General features: G+C 38.5%; 3 protein-coding genes across 3 annotated transcripts; all 3 read right to left on the reverse strand.

Moving 5' to 3' along the window:
• Window positions 1-48: 48 nt before the first annotated feature.
• On the reverse strand, window positions 49-3,122 carry c1qtnf2 (C1q and TNF related 2). The gene is made up of 3 exons (XM_038299115.1): window positions 2,930-3,122; window positions 2,363-2,620; window positions 49-2,001 (listed from the first exon to the last, which is right to left on the reverse strand). The coding sequence occupies exons 1-3, from the start codon at window positions 3,012-3,014 to the stop codon at window positions 1,361-1,363; spliced, it is 984 nt and encodes a 327-aa protein (XP_038155043.1). The 5' UTR covers window positions 3,015-3,122; the 3' UTR covers window positions 49-1,360.
• A 2,037-nt stretch (window positions 3,123-5,159) lies between these two features.
• Window positions 5,160-14,143, reverse strand: slu7 (SLU7 homolog, splicing factor). Its single transcript, XM_038299172.1, has 15 exons — window positions 14,031-14,143; window positions 13,692-13,866; window positions 12,457-12,610; window positions 12,292-12,372; window positions 12,033-12,197; window positions 9,145-9,210; window positions 8,931-9,062; window positions 8,682-8,779; window positions 8,532-8,599; window positions 8,138-8,277; window positions 7,727-7,888; window positions 7,529-7,630; window positions 5,896-5,976; window positions 5,675-5,794; window positions 5,160-5,597 (listed from the first exon to the last, which is right to left on the reverse strand). The coding sequence occupies exons 2-15, from the start codon at window positions 13,838-13,840 to the stop codon at window positions 5,418-5,420; spliced, it is 1,698 nt and encodes a 565-aa protein (XP_038155100.1). The 5' UTR covers window positions 13,841-13,866; window positions 14,031-14,143; the 3' UTR covers window positions 5,160-5,417.
• Window positions 14,144-15,672: 1,529 nt separating this feature from the next.
• On the reverse strand, window positions 15,673-21,349 carry glod5 (glyoxalase domain containing 5). The gene is made up of 4 exons (XM_038299173.1): window positions 21,125-21,349; window positions 19,810-19,965; window positions 16,101-16,256; window positions 15,673-16,007 (listed from the first exon to the last, which is right to left on the reverse strand). The coding sequence occupies exons 1-4, from the start codon at window positions 21,179-21,181 to the stop codon at window positions 15,864-15,866; spliced, it is 513 nt and encodes a 170-aa protein (XP_038155101.1). The 5' UTR covers window positions 21,182-21,349; the 3' UTR covers window positions 15,673-15,863.
• Window positions 21,350-22,534: the final 1,185 nt, after the last annotated feature.

Genomic DNA, 22,534 nt, shown 5'->3' on the forward strand with positions numbered 1-22,534 from the left:
AGTAAAAATGAAAATTGTGAAATTCCACGTTTCCTTTCTAACTTTGAATGTTAATTTCTCCTACATTGTAATACAAATCTAAAACTAACCAAATTGTAAATCAGATCATAGGATAAATGTATTGAGAAGGTAAAAAAAAAACATTTGAAGGATGCATAAATGTTAGTTTACATTACTTATTTCTAGGGCTGTCCCAATCCGATACTAATATCAGAATTGGTCTGATATCATATATTGGAATATACCTGTGTCTAATTTCTGAGATTAGAAAGCTCATAGAAACACTTTGCTTCAATCTGCCTTTGTTTAAGGTTCATGCAGCTCTTTGGTGAATAAGAAATAAAGCGCATGATGTTGTTGACTTCTGTTCTCTATCTGAGAAATATCACTCAATCATGCCTTTCTATCATTCCACCCTATAAAATAAGCAAAAACAGTATGTATGATTCATTTATGCTCATGGCACTTATACTTATATTGTATTGGGTCAATATAGGTATATTCAAAGTTCAATTTCTGTATTGGGAAACCCTTATTTAGTTTTAAATAATAATTTGCATATTTTCGGGTCTACTTCTGCTTTCTTTCACTTCATTTGAATTATATCTAAATACTTCAGACTGGAATAAACTCATCCTGAATTGAATGTCAATTTCCATCAATAATGCTTTTTAATATCTTCTCTTTTCTGTTGCTCTCTGACTTTGACATTAAGCAACCAAGTGGTCCCATTAACATAATTGCTTCTAAAGCTAATTTTAAGCTATGCTTTGATCATACTTTTACTTTCTGATCACATGTTAAGAAAAAAGACAAGCTAAAATTTCACAGTCTTTTGTTTAGATTTACCTTTTTGGTCAAGGGTCCAAAGCTGATGTGGAAAAGAATAACAGAACAAGGAAAATTTATTAGATCTAATATGTAAAATGTCCTTTTTAATTAATTTATTGCTTTTTATAAACATTTTTACTACTTAAATTATTTAAAAATGTATTCAACATGTTTGGAGTTCTTACCATTCTTTGAATCATAAATTTGACTGAAGCCACATATTGTTTGCATTTCCTCCTCATTTTTGGATTAATTAATGAAATTATTTACAATCACCTCCATGAGAGTAGTCTTTGAAAGGGGAAAAACGTTTTCTAAAAGTTGTCTCTATATCAGGGAAATGAAAGGGATCATTGCAAGCATCAAATCCTTTTGTTTTTTGTCCTTCTGATTTTCAGCAGTTTCTTTACTTGTTACACCCCCTGGTGGCAGGATATTTTTTTTAAAACTGCTGGAAGAATTGTGAAGCATCTTATTTCTTCCCTATAATAAATCAGACAATAAAACTGGAGTATTTAGGTCTAGCGCGTCAACTATCATCCTGAGAATTTGCCTTGTTATCCGCCTCATTGAGAAACTCCTGATCAGCGTAAATGAGAAACCCTGTGAAGGTGCTGTCTGTCCAGAAAGGGTCAAAGAAGAGTCCATTCTGCTCTGAGTAGAAGATCTGCAGCCACACCTGATCTGACTCTTTGAGGTGGAGTATAGTAGAGCCGGATGCCACATCATGGTTCCCTGTGTTGGCATCAAATGTCTTGATCTTGTACTGACCATTATGCACCAGTCCAATTGCCAGGTGTTTATTGGCCAGTGTTATATCATAGGTGAAATAATAGACCCCGGGGATCTCACAGACAAACTTCCCGCTGGTGGAATTATAATGATTCCCTTCATTTAGAAGGATCCGGCTAAAACGGATTGGCATTCGTTCTTTTGGATAACTCTTTGTCACCGCCACAGAGAAGGCCGATCGAGCCACAGTGCCACAGTTGCAGCCACCAGGGGCTCCTTGTTGGCCGCTGTCTCCCATTTCTCCTTTTTTTCCTTCTTTTCCTGCCACACCTGGTGGTCCACGTTGGCCCCTCAGTCCCCGGGGTCCTGCCTTGCCAATAACGCCTTCACGGCCTTTCACACCTGGCTTGCCAGGGTTCCCGGTTCTTCCTGGATCCCCTGAGGGAAGACACAATATAACTTGTTAACAACTCAACACATGGTGGTCTTAGACTGGAAACAGATGCAAACTTGGAGTTAAAGGCAAAGAATTAGGGTCCTTCTGAATTCTGTTTTAGATTTGATTTGGTTTTTCAATACATTGTGAACAGCCACACACTATAGCATTAATTATTGGGATTTTTGTGAAAGATAAACACTATCAGTGACTGTTATAAAATATCTAGTATTAGTCTGTATTTTATCAAACCCTATTAAACTGCATGCTAATTATTAAGCCAAAACTAGCATAGAGTAAAAGAAACATATTTTTGAATACTCAGATTAACGCTGAAAGTTGGGTAAAGCTGCAGTGAGTTACCTCCATCTCCTTTCTGTCCCTTTTCTCCATCTTTTCCGTCTGGACCATCCAACCCTGGTGGACCCATAGGGCCTATGGACCCTGGGGGTCCAGGAGCTCCTGGCAGTCCTGGTGGTCCTGCCGGGCCAGGCAGACTGCAAACCAGCTGAGAGGAATGGATGGTGTAATTACGACCTTTCTTTGATGAGGAATTTGTTGTCTGGGTGATGGCAGCAGGCAGCAAACAGACGATCATGCACATCTGGAGCACTGCAGCCACTGCAGAGGCACAAGATGAGGGACAGAACCTATTAAAGGCCCTCTATTTGACTCGCTTTTTCATGCAAGGAGGAAAACATGGAATTAACAAGATGTTCTATGAACAGAATGTACAGAGTCTATGCAAGTGCCACTGTTAAAAACAGGAAAGCATTCATTTTAAAGTTGTGGTTACTTTTAACGTTTTACTCAGTCCTTTGAAGAAGCTATAAGTCTATTTTTTAAAGGCTGAGTAGGAGCCAGTTGCTCTGTACATGTTTTACAAATGGAACAAGTCTGCAGCTTTAAAAAGATAAAGAATCAACTCACTGGTTGAGAAATGACGTCTCTGGGTCATTTTCCAGCTCTGCTTCTTCTTTTTTATCAGCATTAAGATGCAGCAACTTCTCCTCATGAAGGTTCAGTAAACTGTTTTAATGTTCTTCAAGAGAAGCTCTGCAGAGACCCGCTTGAACCAGGGAACCAGAGTCCAAAACATCCGCCCTGTTTATGCAACAGCTGGGCCCAAAGAATATTTCCTGCATGATGTCATTAATTTCAAGACAGTTCACAAGGATACCACAGCTGAGGCCATGACAATACTCAGCAACAAACTGTTACTACGAGAAATGAATAAGTAGGTGTGATTCTGCTTGAACAAACTGGTTTGCAGAACAGGATCAAAGGCCGAAAGATTATTAGAAATGTGTTTATGTCATGAAGGAATAAATAGTAAAATAAAATACACAGAGTTTGGGGGAGGAATTGATTTTAGCTCAGCAGATTGTGGTCACTATATGTGCCCGATTTCCTATTAAATTAACAACATGCACAAGGACAGTTTTTCAAAAAACTCTACAGCAGTGGTCTTTAATGTTTTCCAGCCCAAACTGATGGTGAGATGGAGCAGGGACCCCCTAACTATATATATATTGTATGAAACTGTGTTATATCAAACTGTTCCTATAGTCACTCTATTACAGATGGAGTCATGTAACAAAAGTAATTCCTCCCTGGGATTATTAAAGTATTTCTGATTCAGATTCCTTGTTGATGGGACAGGTGTTGTGAATGAAACGGTGCCCAGTTTGAAAGAGCTCCTGTGTGTCACTGAATGTTTGCATTGATGACTGAAAGACATCTTCTGTCTCCATTTATCTGTTGACTACAGTGTGGTGAATTAATTTTAATGTGGATTTAAAGACATTTCAATTAGTGGAAAAAATTACAGGAGGGAAATATAAAAAAAAAAGTCTAATCAACCAAAACTTTCACGACCTCCTATTGAATACCTCTGCTCTCCAGCATTTCCTTTGTTGTAAACTTTTCCCTTGTTGCTGATAGACATCAATTTCCAGATGGACAATAAAAGATCATTCTGTTCAATTATTATATCATCTTTGTCTTTTATTGACATTTCTCTTAATGATAGAGAAATGTCAATAAAAGACACACAGTCATTTATTTTGTTGAATCTGAACTTCTTCAAACCCCTACCAATGGTAAAATTGACTAGAATTTATATTTTTAAACTGTTTGCAATTAAAATAAACAATTAAAATAGCAGAAAAAGTAATTAAATTCATTTGCAAATCAGATGTGATCAAAGAGACAATTAATACAACTGAGGATTGCCAACTCCTTGGAAAATAATAAAGGGATACTTCTTTGCAAGGCCTTTGTCTTTGTTGTTACCTCAAATGTTTGCTTTCCTGCTGTATATATATATGAGGATTTTAGAAATATTTTACTCAAATATGAATTAGGAAAATTCAATTATGTTTCTAAATATGGTTCAGTTCTTTTTTTCGAAAGGTGGTTAGCCACCCTAGGGGAAAAAAGAAACAGATACGATCACTGGCAAAAGCCCTGAATGCTCCTGGCCAGGCCAAATCCCTAAATGAAAAAAGACCCTCAATTTGCCCTGTCTGAAAAGTATTACACCATTAAGGTCCCTCTTCAACCTGAAAAGATCTGTGGAATCTCTGCTCATTTAAATATGACTAAGCTAGCTTCCATTTCCCCTCATCCTGACACTGAACTCCCACACCTAGCCCCTCCCCTTAGGGTCCATTAGGACCAACCATTGTTCTATGGTGACATGTTTAAAAACAAAAGTTGGATAATGTTTGCATATGGGGTGAGTTACACTTTAGGTTTTTAGTACATCGTTTCTTCAGTTGTGCTTAGATTTCATAAAGTGTGGAACAAGTTTTGCATTTTAATGCTTCAAAAGTTAGAACATTTAACTCCAATAAGAACAAAATATTTTTTGTGCTGAACTGCAAAACCTCAACAATCTGCAGCTTTATTTTATTCAACTATGATTAACAAAATGTCAGTTAAATCCCAAATCTATATTTTTAATATTAGAAGTTGTGATGTAGCACGAGATCATATCTAAAAATAAAATTTAACTCAAAACTCTAAAAACAGTTCAAGTGCAGTAGATAAATCCATTTAACGCAGGTTGATGTTTTTTTTATTTTTATTAAAGTTTGACATTTTAGCTGGTTTGTATTATTTTAGAAGTTTTACTTATGCAGAGGTTTCTAAAAAAAAGAAAAACGGTTTAAAGTACTTTTTACATATAGCGCTGTTCAAAATGAAATTTTGATGTAAAGTTCTAGGATGTGTCAAAAAGGAAATACAATAAAAAAAAAGTTTACAGCCATTACTCCTAAACTTTATGCCTCCAAGAAAAGTACAGGAACAGAAGGTGTCAAACACCTGTTCAGCATTAGAGATGGAGTATAGCTGTAACTCTTCTAGAGTCCTTGCAGAACATTAAGGATAATCAGCAGGGATTAAGAGGAGGTCACTGTCCAAGGAAGGAAGCCATGGGATCATCAGGTCGACTGCGTTTCATACGGAAGGCCTCCATCTCCTCTTCAGTCGGTGCCTTAACTTCCTGTAGGCTGTAATATGGCCTCTTCCTCTCATCCATCTGCATCAACGCATCTACATGCTTCACGCGCTTGTCCTCCGCTTCCAGGGCCTGGGTGGTAATATGACGAGCAGAGCTCAGTGAAAATGCAAACGGTAAAATTCTTTCACCAGAAAAAGCTTGTTTACCTTCTTCAGCTTCTCCTTCTTCTTTTCTTCATCCTCCGAGTCGCTGCTGTCTGAGCTGTGCTTCTTGTTCTTTTTATTCTTCTTTTTCTTCTTCTTCTCTTTCATCTTTTCTTGATGCATCTAGAAATTAAAAAAGGGAAACATCAGCATTAGATGGAAACATACAATATAATAAACAAACTCAGATCACTAAGTGCTAAATCTTTTTTTTAGGACCTTACTTCTAGCAAAGTCTTTGGCTGTTCTTCTTCCTGTGGCTCCTGCAGACCCTCTTCAAACGGAGCACACTCACCCGTGTTTTCCTAATTAAGGAGGGAAAAAAAAAAAAGTTACTGTTTGAAACAATACCATAAAATGGGAACGTGGGCCTAAAGAACAGACTGGCTCGGTCCCGTCCAGTAAAACATTCAATACAGGGTTAGATCTCTTTCTATATGAAGTATGGAGACAATCAGCTGCTGGTTTAGCTGACAGGTTAAAAAGGTCCATATTGTTTTAAAGTCGTAGGGAAGCGGCCGTTCCAACCGTTGCATTTCCGAATTCTCCCGAGTGGTGCCCGACTTTACACGAGAGAATAAAGTGAATGTGATTGGACGATTATCAAGGGGGCGGGGTTGTTGTGGCGGAAGGTTCGCAAGCTTTTTGGTTGTGTCCGGTGTTTCAAAAGCATCTTGCTAACCAGTTAGCAACTTAGTGCTAATAGGTTCCCAATGGGAAATTCCATTGGGACCAAGTAGCAGTTAGCAACGACACTGTCAAGGAACGCTATGGACAGCGGAAACATGCAAGAGGAGGAGAGTTTAGTGTCGGAGGTCGTGGACGAGTCTCCTCCGTCATACATTTTTTATTTAGAGGAGGAAAGAGGGGACATAGTTGTTGTGGAAGAGGACGCCAGGGCGGCAGAAGCTTGGTTTGGTGTAGAAGGCTTAAAGCCGTACATGTTTGAGCCATTGCGACGCTGCCAGTTCTGTTAGCTCTACGCCTGCTGAAGACACAGACGTCCATCCCCGTGAACACTGGGACGGAACTTAATGGAAAAGGAAATGATTCTTATTTCTTATTTCAACCGTTGCGTATATTAGCTGCGACAATTGAATCAAGATGCTATGAGCGAAAAAAATGATTGACAGATGACCATTGATATATGATTGGCTGAATTTATGTGTTCAGGCTGACGTAAAACTAACTGGCCTGCATAAATAACGGGGAAAACCCCCCCCAAAGATTTTAAGACAGGATTTTTTTTTTTAAATAGAAATGTTGAAATTTCTGGGACAATATTGTCTGATAAAGAGTACATTTATATACATGTTTAAGCCAGAATGATTTGACATTTAAATATGACTTCCCTACGATACTAGCAGATTTTAGATCATTTAAATTGTTGAATCTCATCTTCCTCTTCAGAACTGCTTCGCTATGGGGTTCAGGTTGGTCAGTTTGCTGACCATGGTTCTGGTACCTTTGGAAATATGTTCACATTAAAACAGGAATTCTTTAATGCTTGGCAGTCCAATCCTCCAATATCTCTTCTGTGGGATTTGCTTCAAACTCCTCTCTAAGCTCTGTTTATGTGCTACATATTGCCAGTGTATTATATTGTCAACAACCCTTTTCTTCTAATCAACATACTTTAATGAGGCAGTCTGACCAGGCAGCTTCAATAGCAATAAGGTTTTTTAGCCCTTCCTCAATGTGTGGAGGAGTTATCTGGACGGATGTTAAGTCTTATACATTAATATCTTTCAAATAAACCTAATAAAGACTTTAACACAAGCTATTACTCTGAAAGTAGTGGGATTGATAGAAAGCGTTTCTCTTTTTTTACTAAATGTAAAAATTTTTGTTGATTACCGTTTTAATTCCTGCTTGTCCTGTGCAGTAACTCTGTTTGACCAATGAGTGGCAGCACTTGTATCCCCAGCAGCCATCCTTCCAGTAGGAGCCCCATATGCACTGCAACAACATAAATCAAACCAATACTAAAAAAACAACAGCGTAAAAAATAAAACAGCAAAGCGTTAAATCAAACAAAAGTTCTATTGCCCCTACGGTGTGGTTGTTGATGAGGACATCCTCCTCGTATTTGGAGCGGGCCACCGCCTTCTCCAGTCCCTTCAGCACAGCGCCGTGACGCGAATACTCCACGTAGTCCTCTGTCTGCGCCAGCAGCAGCTCCCGCGGCGGTGCGTCCAGGTGCTCCTGACCCCCATACTGGTGACGCACAGCGAAGAAGGAGAGTTAATATTAAAATTATAGTGGATGCATTTAAAATCAATTTAAAGTATTCTTTACTTTTATGCTGAATATTTTGTGGATAAGCAGAGAAGACATCCAGTAACAAATGACTCATAAATATTGTGCAACGACCTTGGAATGAGATTCAGTTGAAGACAGAAAATCAGAAAGACATTTTTTAAGAACCTCGACTAACACTTCATAAAGTCTAAAGAAGGAGCGTACCCTCTCCACGATGCTATCTCTCTGTTTCTCTTTAAAGTCCTCCTTCTTGACTTTGAAAGAACGATGAAGCAGCTCCAGTTTGGTGGGGTCAGCCTGAAGATGGACCTCGGAGCCTCTCTCGTAGGCCTCCCAGGCAAACACTGTCACAACAGAACAGTGGTCATTACAGGAAGCAGAAAACTCCAATCACATTCAAGGACAGAGGGGACTCTCCAGCTGCAAATCATAACCAAACTTCATGTGGAAAACCAAGAAAAATGTTTTTATTTTAACCACTGGTCTGCTGGGGAATCTCTCGTTGACAAATATGAACCGTCCTTCCTCTTTATCAGTCATGTAGAGGAGGAAATAAGGTGTGGAGGTTCTGTGAAAAGTGGAATAATGTTGGACTTACGCTGCGTTTGAGCCATGGAGATTGTGGCTCCGGTGTAGCGAGCAAAGTTGTCTCCTGCGTAACCCACCCTGTAGGACCGAGCAGTTTGACATCATCTCAGCGTAAGTCTGGCAAAGACGTTTCTTTCAGAAAGCAGAAACCAAAACTTACTCATCAGGGTTCATGCCAGTGTTGGAGTACGGGTTCTCCCTCATCGCTCGGGTTTTTGGATCGTAGTATGCCGAATTTGGATCCAGGTTTCTCAAGTACTGCAAGAGACACAAAGTTTAGTTAATTGAATTCCATCAGATCAGAGCTTCATCGCTCAATTAGAAAGGAGGGTAAAGCCAAGAAAAGGCTCCTATCAGTACAGGACGCCGTCAGTGAAATATCAGCTCTCCTTCAGCCCTTCCTTCTTACTTTAGCCGTGTCTTCTCGGATACGCAGATTCCTGACTGTGATGCGTCTCTTGGAGTCAAAGTTCTGACCCGGCATGTCGATGTCATCTGCATATTTGTCCTCATCCTCATCTTCGCTGTCATATTCCCGTTGCTGTGTGGAGAACACAGAAAGCCATTTGTATATTTCCATGTTTGAAGACAAACTCTAGTCCATCAGCAGGCGGGTCACTTACACTTTGGTCCAACTTCCCGGAAGCCAACTCATCCTGAAGCTTCTGAGCCTTCAACGTCCTTTTGGCCTAAAACAACACCACAGTTATTGAGCAATAAAGCAGTTTTTACTCCTTTGACAAATTGATATAATGCTTGGTTTTTCAGCAACATCTTAAAGGTTTGCCCATCCATCTGAAACCTTTAGCTTGAAAGCATCAATAGAATATAAAGCAACCAATCCCCTTTGGAAGAAATCTAACCGCCAATAAGAGGAACTTCTTTAACAATTTATTACTCTATAAATCGAGAAGCATCATCGTCATCAGGGATGACGCCCCGTTAGAAAAACATTACAGGCTTTGATCGACTTAAAGGCCAATGCTAAACCCATAAGCTGAAAATGGAAAGAATCTGGCACAGATGCAAACTGCTACAAGTTAAACCAAGAGGAGAGGGCTCCCGCAACTCCAGAGGAGCTGCAGAAGTTAATAGCTCAGGTGGAAAGCAGCCGGTAATCATTACTTCAGGAAAAAGGCTGCAGTTAAAAAAAACAAAGTCCTGCTTGCAGTTTGCTAAAACCTCTGCAGTTTGGAAAGTTTTGTTTTATTTTTTAGTTTCGACTTCTGATTTTAATTTCTATTTCAGTTTTAATTTTTAAGAATCTGTTAGCTAGTTTGGTTTATTTTTTTGAAAATGCTTAGTTTCAGTTATTTTTTATTACTTTCAGCTAGAGTTTGAATATTTTATGTTAAAGCTACAGTGTGTAATTTTCAGCGACATCTAACGTCCAGACTGCAGACCGCAGCAACGTGAACATCTCCCCCCTACCGCTTCTCCCCCCCAACAGTACGGCGAGCGTTACGGGACAAAATGTCTTCCACGACGTCCGCATCACCTACCTTCTCAAGTGATGAGGTTTGTTTACATAGATAATTTTACAGATAGTATTTCATTAGTCTGTGTAGGGTATAGATTTCATGTAGACTACCGTAGTTACTTTCGTGCGTAATGGGCGATCTCACAATCGCTAGTTTGTTGGCTCTGCGCTGCCGTGGCGCAAAGATGTCTGCCTCCATGGCTGCGAGACCCGCTCCTATGTAATTATAAATAACGAATTCTAAGGCAACGCAAATATTAAGGTTAAGAGGCTGAGCTCGTAGATGATGATAAATAACATAGTTATGTATAATATATTACATTTCTGACTGTATATCCCTGTAATTATTACACACTGTAGCTTTAAACAGCAAGACAGAAAAAAACAGATCATAAAAATAAAATCTAAGATAGGGATCGACTGCAGCAGCGCCACAAACGACCCGACAGCCATATCTACCATCTGCTGGTGTGATGTGGAACAGTGAAAAAAGCAATCGGAAACTAGAACTCATAATAATGCATTATGACAAAGAAACAAATGAAAAGTAAGCACATTTTCTCTAGAAATTCAGTTCCTTTTAATTTTGTTTGTAAACACTTCTTAGCTTCTGTTTTTTGCACAGTCTACTTATTTTAATTTCAGTTAATGAAAATGTTTTTTAATTTTAGTTTTTGTTGCTCTGATAGTTTTAGTTCACCATTATAACCTTGCAGGGGACACTGTGTGAAAAACGAGGCTCTGGTCTGACATTTGTTGAAACTACCTCAGTGAATCTGCTGTGAAACATTATGGGGGAGATGCTGCTACTCATCAGGAATAGAGAAGTTGGTCAGAGCAGTGGGGAAGGTAGATGGGCATAAATTCATGGCAAACCTGGAATAAAACCTGTGAAACAGTGCAAAGACTTTGGGACTTAAGGCGGACATTTGCATTACAGAACAAGAATGACCATAAACATTCAGCTAGACATGCTATAGCATGGAATAGATCAGGGTTTTAAACCCCGGTTCCACTATCCTTCATGTTTTAAGTGTTTTGCTATTTCAGAGAACCAGGTCTGAATGATTGAAATAATATTGTAGTATTTGGTAGCTACTGCTGTTTAATTCAGGTCCTCCAAATCTAAATAATGCAGGACAGTGGACCCTGAGGACCAGGGTTGAGTAATTCTGGTTTAGATCAAAGTCTGTTTATACAGAAGGGCCCAGTAAAGGTCCAGACCTAAGCCTGACTGAGAATCTGGCAAGACATAAATATTCCCATCTGTTGGTGCAATCCAATAAATCTTACTGTAGAGATATATAAAGGTTAGGGGTGTGCAAAATAATCATCATGATGATGCATCGTGATTCTAATTTTCATGATCTACTGCATCGATTCTTGACGCCAAGTATCGATTATTAATTTAAAAAAATTAGTAAATAAAATTGCATGAATGCTTGGCGAACATCAGCCAATAACAAGTGTAATATAACTTCCAGTCCAGTAGATGTCGCTGCGGATGTGTTGATGCACACTGCCTTGTGTCACAAGCATTTCTACTGCGCCGAGTCATTCAAAAACAAAACATGGAGGAGAAAATATTGCAATGCATCGCAATAATTCAAGTATCGTGATGCATCGCGATAGAATCGCATCGTGGCCTGTGAATCGTGATTCGAATCGAATCGTGACTCCTTTGGCAATACCCACCCCTAATAAAGGTAAGAGACATAAACCCTCAAAAGATCTACAACTGTCATTGCAATAAATTGGTTCTCCCAGGTGTTACCTTGGTGGGGTTCAACACATCATTTTATCTAGATTTCTATTTATTAAAACACAAAACAGCAACAACAAAAACAAAAAAAAGAAGCAAACATGCACCTTATTAGTATTTTTTGGTAAGGCGTATGAATAGCTTGTGAAGGTACTGTATCGGTATTTGAAGCTGTTACTGTGACAAAGGCTAACTTTGAAGTTTAGTAGGAAACTGTTTTTGAATTAAAAGAAAGACGGTAAAGGTTATATTTCTTATGCACTCCTTACCAAATCTACTTTAGAGTATTCCTCCACAATGCGCTGATGTTCCTCAGGATCATACCCATTCCAGCGATCCCGCTTTCCATCGTAGTCCAACGCCAGTTGGACCTGAGAGTGTTCATCTGGAGCTATGCCTGTTCCGGTGAATTTGGCTCCAACTTTCCTGGGTCGCTGAGAAAACAAATTAAATTAGGATCTGAAATAAACAAGAAACTGTGATTTTTCTTTCCACCTTTGAGGGAAACAAACATATATTTTTTTTTACCTCCATGCAGTCTTTTTTCTTATGGGTCATAGCACCACAGTTTTCACAAGCACCTTTGCGGTACTTTGTGGTAATATCATTCTGTAAAATCAAAACACACAAATTAAGTAAATTAGTTTGGATCAACTGAACAATCTGATCTGATTGCACCTGATTCATACTTGCCTCCTGCACTCCTCTTTTGTACCACTCTCCAATGGATGAGAACTGCTGCTGCTTTTCATCCTGTGGTCTCTGATGCTTTAGAGTGGGTCTCTTGGATGGGTCGATGTACCACGGCACTGATGAGATGTACTGAGGGATGTGAGGGTTTATGTCCCTGTTGGAGAGAAAAAGCACCCACAGTTAATAACATTACATTCCAATTTCATTTTAAGGAGAAAGTAGTTGAGTTATTTTCATTAGAAAGCTCTTCACTCTATATTAAGTTAAAAAAAAATAAAACAAAATTAAATTCTGTGTCCTCCAAACACCATTAAAGGTTCCATCAAACTGTTTTAATGAAGTCAATCGACACAGGCAGCTCAACAGATGAAAGTACGATGACTGGTGCTGTAGGAGCCATAAATTATTATATGTAGATCTTGTGCTCTTCTGATACTTTTCTCCCTCTGTGTGGGTGTATGTGCACAAGCATTTGACGTTGGTGGACACAGTCACCAGCATCTATGGGTGGCACCCTGGCTGTGGTGTCATTGTATTAGTTTGTGTGCTCATCTGGGTTCAACATTGACCTGGATTACTGCGGCTGGGTGAGCTTGGGGAGAAACTTTCTATTGATTGTCTTATATAACATCATGTATCTGATGTATCCACGTACGACTCATCAATGTAAGTACAACTTTGCATTAAGGACGAGAGATGGGAACATAAAAGGACATCGTGATTTGTAATGGTTCAGTGTGACGCGTCATCAGTAGCTCATACCCCTCGTCTTAGCCGGCTGCGTTTGAATTAAAATCTTAGTTTATACGCCGCAACAGATGTGTTGCTAAGAAGGGAATTTAGCACACCAAAAACAAGAACTCTGTGTTAATTAGTCTTGATGGTGGACATGTTTTTGTATACACACACAGAGCTTTGATTCCTGGTTAACAACTTATATCCTTTTAATGGAGAGACATTCTTACAATCAAAAAATAAATCCAATCAAGACGCAAGTTGGGTTGACCCAGCTTTGATGAAGTTTTACCTGTTAAGCTAAAAACCTCAGATTTGAATCAAGAGCTTTAGTTTTCTGAGGAGCCACGGTTATTACCCCTCCACCACCGTGCTTGAACACTGACGTTTAGACTTGATTCGAATCAGTTTTAACGAGGGGGAAACCATCAGTGGCAATCACTTTACCCTCTAGTAGTCACAAAGTTATGCATGATCAAGGTACACACAGGAACACTTACTTTCCCTCCTCGTCCACCTCGGCTGGAGCATTTCCGAGTTTCCTTTGCTCCTCCAATTCTTTCTTCTTCCTCCAGTCCTCTCTGGTCATCTTCTTGGGCTCATCCAGACCCACGATCCCCTCCGAGTTGACACTGGGCTGTTCGGTCATGATTGGGTCTCCTACTGTTCAACAACCTATATACAGAGCGATAAGAAATATTTATCTACAAAAAACTCCGTTTAATCCACGGTTTTCTTTTTCAGTTGAGCACAACAATTAGCAATTTAACGTGTTTACGACCCAATATAAAATAAATGCTTATCAGACTTCTTATCGAGATCACAAACTGGTTACTTACGTTAATAAGACTAAATAAATTGTGTAGCAAGTAAAATTTCGCCTCTTTTTTTAAGCTCGTTTTTGGTATTTTTATTGAAACGCCACAGCGCCCATGTTGTTGCTCTTCTTCTTCGTGTGTCACCTGCCTCAGCAGCGCCACCATCTGGTTGAAACACTTCTTCTCGTCTTTTCTATTATGGCGGAACGCAAGCAAGTTTAAGGTGCATACCGCCACCTACTGTACACGAGTGTCAGCAACATTACTTTACATTGATCAAATTCTATTTTTTTTTATTTTGCATACTGAATATGAATAAATAATAATTTCCTTTATCTGTAAATATCCTTTATATTTCCTTCATTTCCCAACATAAGACTCAATGTTTAGCCTGTCCTTCCAACCATTCTTGTCAATTTCTCCCTTTTATGTTCTTAAGTTTTACAGCTATTGAGTACTTCTTCTACATTTTCTTTTTCTCTACACCCTTCCCATTTATCACTATTTTTCCTCCCTATTAAATATAAATTGTCATTTAAATAGGTATGGTCCACTCTTGCTCTGATCATTATTACTTCTGCCCTTCTGTTTCTCCCATTAATATTTTTACTTCATAATGACTTTTGTACTTTATATAATCTTCTTCCTTTCTTATCTTTATTCCACCTTTTTTTGTTGCTATTTTTCCATTTCTTTACTCCTGGTGGGAATTGGCCAATTAAGAGGGCAGTTATTTCTAGAAACTGAAAAAAACATCTTCTTGATGTGAACGTTTTATAGCTTCTTTTTTTTCCTTTGTTATTATAAAGAAATATCACATTCTAGTAATGCAACCATTGCTCTGTTTGCTTAGTGATTTGACATTGAGTTTTAAAAATGTTTCAACAGGGTGCAGTGGTGTAAAAATCTGTATTTTATTGACATTTCATTCTTCCAATTTATCTCGTCTTCAGTTGTATTTTTTTTTTATTAATCTGTTTACTTATTCAAATATTTTTTTGAACAATTTTTTCTTTTGCCAACATTTCCCTTTAAATTTGTATCTTGTTTATTAATCAAATCGAACCTTTGTCCTCTTTGGGGTTCTTTTCTCCTTAATTTGGCATTGAAATGAGGATGCATTGATGTTTTAATTATATATTAATTATTCGTCTATCGAATTTTAATTTGAATGAATAAAGGACCCATTCAGGGAATTAAATACAAACCCCAGATAAAAGATAAATCTGAGATTTTTAAACTTAATTTGAACGTATAAGAACATACCAATACATTTAACACAAAATTGGTTTTTAAATTATGCAAAAAACAAGCAGTGACTCTCCTAAACATTGGAGAATCATCACCTATTAATTACATTTTACTCTGACATCTATTTCAGTTGACTTTTTTTGAATCCATTTTCTCTCCTGCTACATAATAAATCTAAGAACAATCCAAATACTTCATTATGGAACTACATAGTGATCTAAAGAGCTTAAGATTTTAGCATAAATGTGTAGTGTGTACATATCATTACCCCGTAATACATGTAACATAAGCAACACACCTCATAGTACACGTCTATTAACACTGTTATCCACAGCTTTTAGTCATACACCATTTCCTGCAAATCAGATTTACTAAATGTTATCCTGGAGGAAAAAAAAAAAACAGTCCTTTGTAAAAGGGAAAATATTTTATTTTCTTTTACACTTTTTTCCTAAAGCAACAAATAAAATATATTGAGCTGGTGGATGCTGCCTACAATCTATCTCTATAGCAGATATTAACAGTCATTAATAACTGGTGAAGTTAATTTGGTTTAAAACTTTTATGATTATACAGTAGCACTTTTTTCCTTTTTTTAAAGTTTCATGCCAAGCCGTCTGGTTTTGACTGGCTGTAGTTTGAAACTTCAATAAGATTGTGGTCTGGATCCCTGAAGTAAAGTGAGGTGATGGATCCCACGGCTCCACTCCTCTGTACGGGACCCTCTTCAATGTCAACGCCACAAACCTGCAAAAAAGATAAAAGGAAACAGTTTATGGCAACTAAGGTTACATAAAGAGTTCAGAGGGGAAGCTATCCATCTCTGTGTGTTGAGAGTACCTTCAGATGGTCAGCCACTACAGTCAAAGGGGTTTTAGTGATGAGACAGAGGTCTGCAGAGCCTGAGGTTGGATGTTTCGCCTTTGGTTCAAACTCTTGTCCCAACTGGTGAAGGTTAAACTTTTGCTTCCCAAAACCAAGAGCCTTACGGTCACCCTAGGAAAAATTAAATAAAATAGCTGATGGAAAATAAATGAAATGTATTAAAGCAAAGTGGGAAAAAAGCTATTGCTATTAATTCAGCACAGATTTCATGCTCTGAATAAGCCAATAGCATTTCTCTTCCTTGTGAATTGATTCTTTAAATCCTGAAGGACAATAGATGCTTTAGAAACTCATCATCTAAGTTTCCTGAAACATTTTGGATTCTTGTGGTTGTGGTCAGGAGGGATGTTATGCAGTTGTGTCTGTTGCAACTTTAGGAACCACCTAACAGAGCACCATCCTGTTGATTACATGGAGTGATAACATTTTAACATTTTTCCTGGTTGTAACAAAAAAAAAAACATTCTTGCATTTGCATTATTTGCATTATTATATATTCCACACACAAGTTGATTCAAACAGTTGAAGTTTCCAATATTTTTTTAATGAACTACAGAATATGCATTCATTTGTGTTGTACCAATCAACAATAACAATAAAGGATCTGAATCTACAGTAAATTAGCATCTATTAGTAGTAGTTCTGAAGGTCTTACCAGATCTTTTATTGAAATTCTATTCAATTCTAACCGTTAAAAATAGAAAGCTTGCTCCTTGGTTTAATGCAGAGCTGCGTACTTTGAAGCAAAATGCTAGGAAACTGGAGAGAAAATATCGCTCCACAGGCCTGCGAGAGTCCTTCCTAGTCTGGAAAAATGGTTTACAGTTGTATAAGAGGACCCTTTGTAAAGCAAGAGCAGCATACTTCTCCTCATTAATAGAGGAGAATAAGAATAATCCTAGATTTCTTTTTAATACAGTTGCCAAACTCACCCAGAGCCATAGCTCTGTTGAACCGTCCATTCCACCTGCTCTTAGCAGCAATGATTTTATGGGATTCTTTATAAATAAGATTGATCTTATTAAAAATAAGATCATAAGCACTCCTCTATCCGCGATTGTACCTGAGGTAGTCATGGAATCTGAACCGGGTTTAGACTGCTTTGATCCAGTTGAACTCTCTGAATTAGCAAAATTATTGTCTTCATCTAAGCCTTCAACTTGTATGTTAGATCCAGTTCCAACCAGGTTATTTAAGGAGGTATTCCCTTTGATCTCCTCCTCCATTTTAGATGTGATTAATCTATCTCTGTTACAGGGATATGTACCTAAAGCTTTTAAGATTGCTGTAATTAAACCTCTGCTTAAGAAACCGTCTCTTGACCCAGATGACTTGGTCAATTATAGACCTATATCCAATCTTCCTTTCTTATCCAAAATTCTTGAGAAAGTAGTTGCCAAACAAGTTTGCGATCACTTCCACCATAATGAACTTTTTGAAGAGTTTCAGTCTGGCTTTAGAGCTCATCATAGCACTGAAACAGCTCTGGTGAAAGTCACTAATGATATTCTCATGGCCTCAGATAATGGACTTGTATCTGTGCTCGTCCTGTTGGATCTTAGTGCTGCATTTGATACAGTTGACCATAATATTCTTTTAGAAAGACTTGAATATTTTGTTGGAATTAAAGGAACAGCACTAGACTGGTTTAAATCTTATCTATCTGATCGAATTCAGTTTGTTCATGTTAATGATAGATCTTCAACACGCTCAAAGGTTACCTGTGGAGTACCACAGGGATCAGTGCTAGGACCAATTCTCTTTACTTTATACATGCTCCCAATTGGTAGAATTATTAGACAGCATGGGATTAATTTCCACTGTTATGCTGATGATACCCAGCTATATCTGTCTATAAATCCAGATGAAGCTAACCCATTACATAGATTACAGGCATGTCTTGAAGACATAAAAACCTGGATGACTCTTAATTTTCTGCTTCTGAATGCAGACAAAACAGAAGTTATAGTCTTTGGACCAGAGTCTCTGAAAAAGAAACTGATTAGCCAGTCACTTCATTTGGATGGGATTAAACTGATTTCAGATAATAAAGTAAAAAATCTTGGTGTTATTTTTGATCAGGACCTGTCATTTAAATCCCATATCAAAGAGGTTTCTAGAATTTCCTTCTTTCATCTGAGGAACATTGCAAAAATTAGAAATATCCTGTCCAGGGGTGATGCTGAGAAACTAGTCCATGCATTTGTTACTTCAAGGCTGGACTATTGTAATTCTTTACTATCAGGAAGTCCACAAACTGTAGTTAAAAGCCTTCAGCTGATCCAAAATGCTGCAGCCAGAGTTCTAATGAAAATTAAAAAGAGAGATCATATCTCGCCTATCCTGGCTTCTCTTCATTGGCTTCCTGTTAAATCAAGAATAGAATTTAAAATCCTCCTTCTCACATATAAAGCCTTAAATGGCCAAGCTCCATCTTATATCAGAGATCTGATTGTTCCTTATGTTCCTAACAGAGCACTTCGCTCTCAATCTGCAGGTTTACTAGTGGTTCCTAGAATTTCTAAAAGTAGAATGGGAGGCAGATCTTTTAGTTATCAGGCTCCTCTCCTGTGGAACCAACTACCAGTTTTAGTCCGTGAGGCAGACACCCTGTCTACTTTTAAGGCTAGGCTTAAAACTTTCATTTTTGATAAAGCTTATAGTTAGGGTGGCTCAGGTTATCCTGAGCTATCTCTATAGTTATGCTGCTATAGGCTTAGACTTTTGGAGGACATAGGGACCCCCATTTCATCATTCTGCTTCATTCTCTCTCTGTTCTCCTATTCTGCAGAATCTGTTAGTTCAATCTCTAACCTTCTGCTCTCTCTGCTTTTTCTCAGAGTAGCTTTGCCTCGTCTGTTCCTGTTTGGCTGTGACGTCATCCTGGAAAAAAACATCAGCTGTGCTGCTTCTATCAACACCCTTGTTAATAGATGTTGGAGATCGGCCTGTTTTCCAGTGTGGTCCTGTTTCTCTGACCGTGACTGAGTGGATGTGCTCTCTTCGTCCTCTGGCATGGGAGCTGCCTTGGAGCTCGTCTGCCTGGCTGTGTGTTTCCTGGACGGGGCCGCCTTTTACAGCTGCTTTTTGTATCTCTGCTTCTGTCTCCTTGAACCCCAGTCGGCCTCGGCAGATGGCCGCTCACACTGAGCCTGGTTCTGCTGGAGGTTTCTTCCTGTTAAAAGGGAGTTTTTCCTCTCCACTGTCGCTACAAGCATGCTTAGTGTGGGGGATTGTATTTGAGTCAATGAGTCAATGCAATCAACTGGTTTTCCTTAGATAGAAAACTTTGTATCAATTTGACTGTATGATCTGGTTGAACTGTAAAGTGCCTTGAGATGACATGTGTTGTGAATTTGGCGCTATATAAATAAACTGAATTGAATTGAAATAATGTCTAAAATATGCTCAGATTCAATTCAGTTGAATACTGTTTATTTATATTGCAACAATTCACAACACATGTCATCTCAAGGCACTGATTGAATCTATTCTGCGTGCAGCTAGTATGTTGAGCTGTTGCCATGCTGGAAGATAAACCGAAGTATCCATCTCAGGACTTTTGTAGCCTCTAACAGGTTTTCTTTCCGTATTGCTCTGTAATTGTGTCCATTTCCCTGTTTAATATAACCATCTTCCCTATGCCTGCTGAAGAATTACAAACCTTAAAAGTGATGACCTCCATTCCGAGTACTGATGTGTAGAAGTTGATTGTGTCTGGCACGCTTTTTACTGTCAGCACCAAATGATCCAAATGGCTCACTTCAACAGGACAGGTCGCCTTAAATCTAACAGCGAGGTGACTTCCAGTGATGTTGACCTAAGACAGGTGAAACAAAAGCAAATCAGAAAAAAAAAAAAACTCACATTGACAGGCTGGATGTTGAACAAAAGCTTCTTGCATCTTTAATTTATCTCTGTTGCTTAATGCCTCCCACCTCATGCATGAAGCTGTTGCAGAGCTGCAGAGCTCCTCAGTGATAGACTGCTGTACAAGGGAGCGTTATCAATGAAACTTCCTCCCAGCAGCTGTAGGACTTTATAACCACCCCTATAAGTTTTTACATTCATGCTGATTTTTGTAGTTTCTATCTTAGTCAGTTAAATAGCATAGTGCTGTCATTTTGCACATCTCTGATGTTGCTGCTATTTTCAAATATCAAATATCCATTACTGTAAAAAATGTCCATAGTTTCTGTCTCCTTGAACCCCAGTCTGCCTCAGGAGATGGCCGCTCACTCTGAGCCTGGTTCTGCTGGAGGTTTCTTCCTGTTAACAGGGAGTTTTTCCTCTCCACTGTCGCTACAAGCAAGCTTAGTGTGAGGGATTGCTGAAGAGTCAATGAATCCATGCAAGCAACTGGTTTTCCTTAGATAGAAAACTTTGAATCAATTTGACTGTATGATCTGGTGAACTGTAGTGTTTTGAGATGACATGTTGTGAAATGGTGCTATAGAAATACACTGAATTTAATATATTGGTTAGTTAGTCTCCAGGTGCACAATTTTTATATCGTTAAAACACTTTACAGTACAGTATTTTATTTGCTTATTTTTTAACTATTATGTTAATCTTATACATTTTTCAAAGGTCCACATTTGTGTAACCATTTCTTCTATAATATTTTTGCTGCTGTAAACACCTGAATGTCCCCATTGCGGGACAATATAGGGATTTTCTACTCTATTCTAAAATCGACTGAACAGCACCACCCAGCGGTCAAAGCATGCAACAGTTAGTCGAATTCAGACGGAAATCATTTTAATACGAACAACTAGAGACTGGTAGACATTTTATTGGTCCAAAGCTGTTAACAAGGGCCTTTATATTAATGTTAGAGCTAAACGTTTCCAAAAGGACACAAAGAAAAGGGTCCAGCTTTACGCGGAAGTATATAAATCTAAATTTGGCTCGATTTTTTAAGCTCGTAGTGACTAACAGTGGACGCTTGTAAACAAAGGGATGATTAGAGAGTTTACCTTAAAATATGTCCGTTGGAAAAAGAAAAAGCGACTAGTAGCTGCCCGGAGCGCCATCCTTACTGGAGTGTTCAGGTCTGAGTGGAGGTTTTCCGAGAAACGACCGAAACACTTCCTTATCCGACCTCCATCCGGACTATGATCCCACCAAACTGGTCTCGGCAGACCGCATTAAAATAACAACAAATCATTTCTATTAAGCATTAAACCACTTCATTTGGGTCCGGTTTATATCCGTCATTACTGGCCTATCTCATTTTAGGGGTCTATATTAATTCTACCAGTTAAAAATAACGGAAATGTGGAAGTTCAGTTTTACAAAGAATGATAGTTATGAAAAAAAAAAAAGTCTTCTAAACAGAAGTCACCTCTTAGGTTAAAGTTGTAGGGGAAGTCATATTTAAATTTCAAATAATTCTGGCTTAAACATGTATAGAAATGTACTCTTTATCAGACCATATTGTCCCAAAAGTTAGAAAAAATCTATTTTAAAAAAATCCTGTAGTAAAATCTGTTTTCGCCCTTATCTTATGCAGGCCAGTTAGTTATACGTCAGCTTGTACACATAAATTCGGCCAATCAGATATCAACGCTCATCTGTCGATAAATTTTTTTCAGTCATAGCATCTTGATTTATATGTCGCAGCTAATATACGCAACAGTTGAAATAAGAATCATTTCCTTTCCCATTGAGTTCGGTCCCAGTGTTCACAGGGATGGACGTCTGTGTCTTCGGCAGGCGCAGAGCTACCAGAACTGGCAGCGTCGCAAGGGCTCAAACATGTACGGCTGTAAGCCTTCTACACCAAACCAAGCTTCTGCCGCCATGGCGTCCTCTTCCACAACATCTTCGTCCCCGCTTTCCTCCTCTAAATAAAAAATGTATGACGGAGAAGACTCATCCACGACCTCCGACACAAAACTCTCCTCCTCTTACATGTTTCCGCTGTCCATAGCGTTCCTTGACAGTGTCGTTTCCAAGTTCTACTTGGTCCTAATTTAATTTCCCATTGGGAACCTACTAGCACTAAGTTGCTAACTGGTTAGCCAGATGCTTCTGAGACACCAGCCACAACCAAACTTGCTTGCGAACCTTCCACCACAACAATCCTGCCCCTTTGATAAACGACCAATCACATTCACTTTTTTTACTCGTGTAAAGTCGTGCACCACTTGGGAGAATTTGTAAATGCACAGGTTGGAACAGCCGCTTCCCTACGACTTAAAGTTCCTGTATTGTGTATTTTCCATATCAAACTTCCATACTTGAAAACATTTATTTCAAAATGTTCTTTTTAAAGATAGTGGTATGAATAAAATGTAGCTGATGGGATTTTAGTAATATTATTATAAATCTTGCAAACCCACAACGCTGAAATTGACTTAATCCAACATATCTTCCATTAAATT

This window comes from Cyprinodon tularosa, unplaced genomic scaffold, assembly GCF_016077235.1.
Source record: "Cyprinodon tularosa strain WSP-4 unplaced genomic scaffold, ASM1607723v1 ctg42, whole genome shotgun sequence".
Classification (NCBI taxonomy): Eukaryota; Metazoa; Chordata; class Actinopteri; order Cyprinodontiformes; family Cyprinodontidae; genus Cyprinodon; species Cyprinodon tularosa.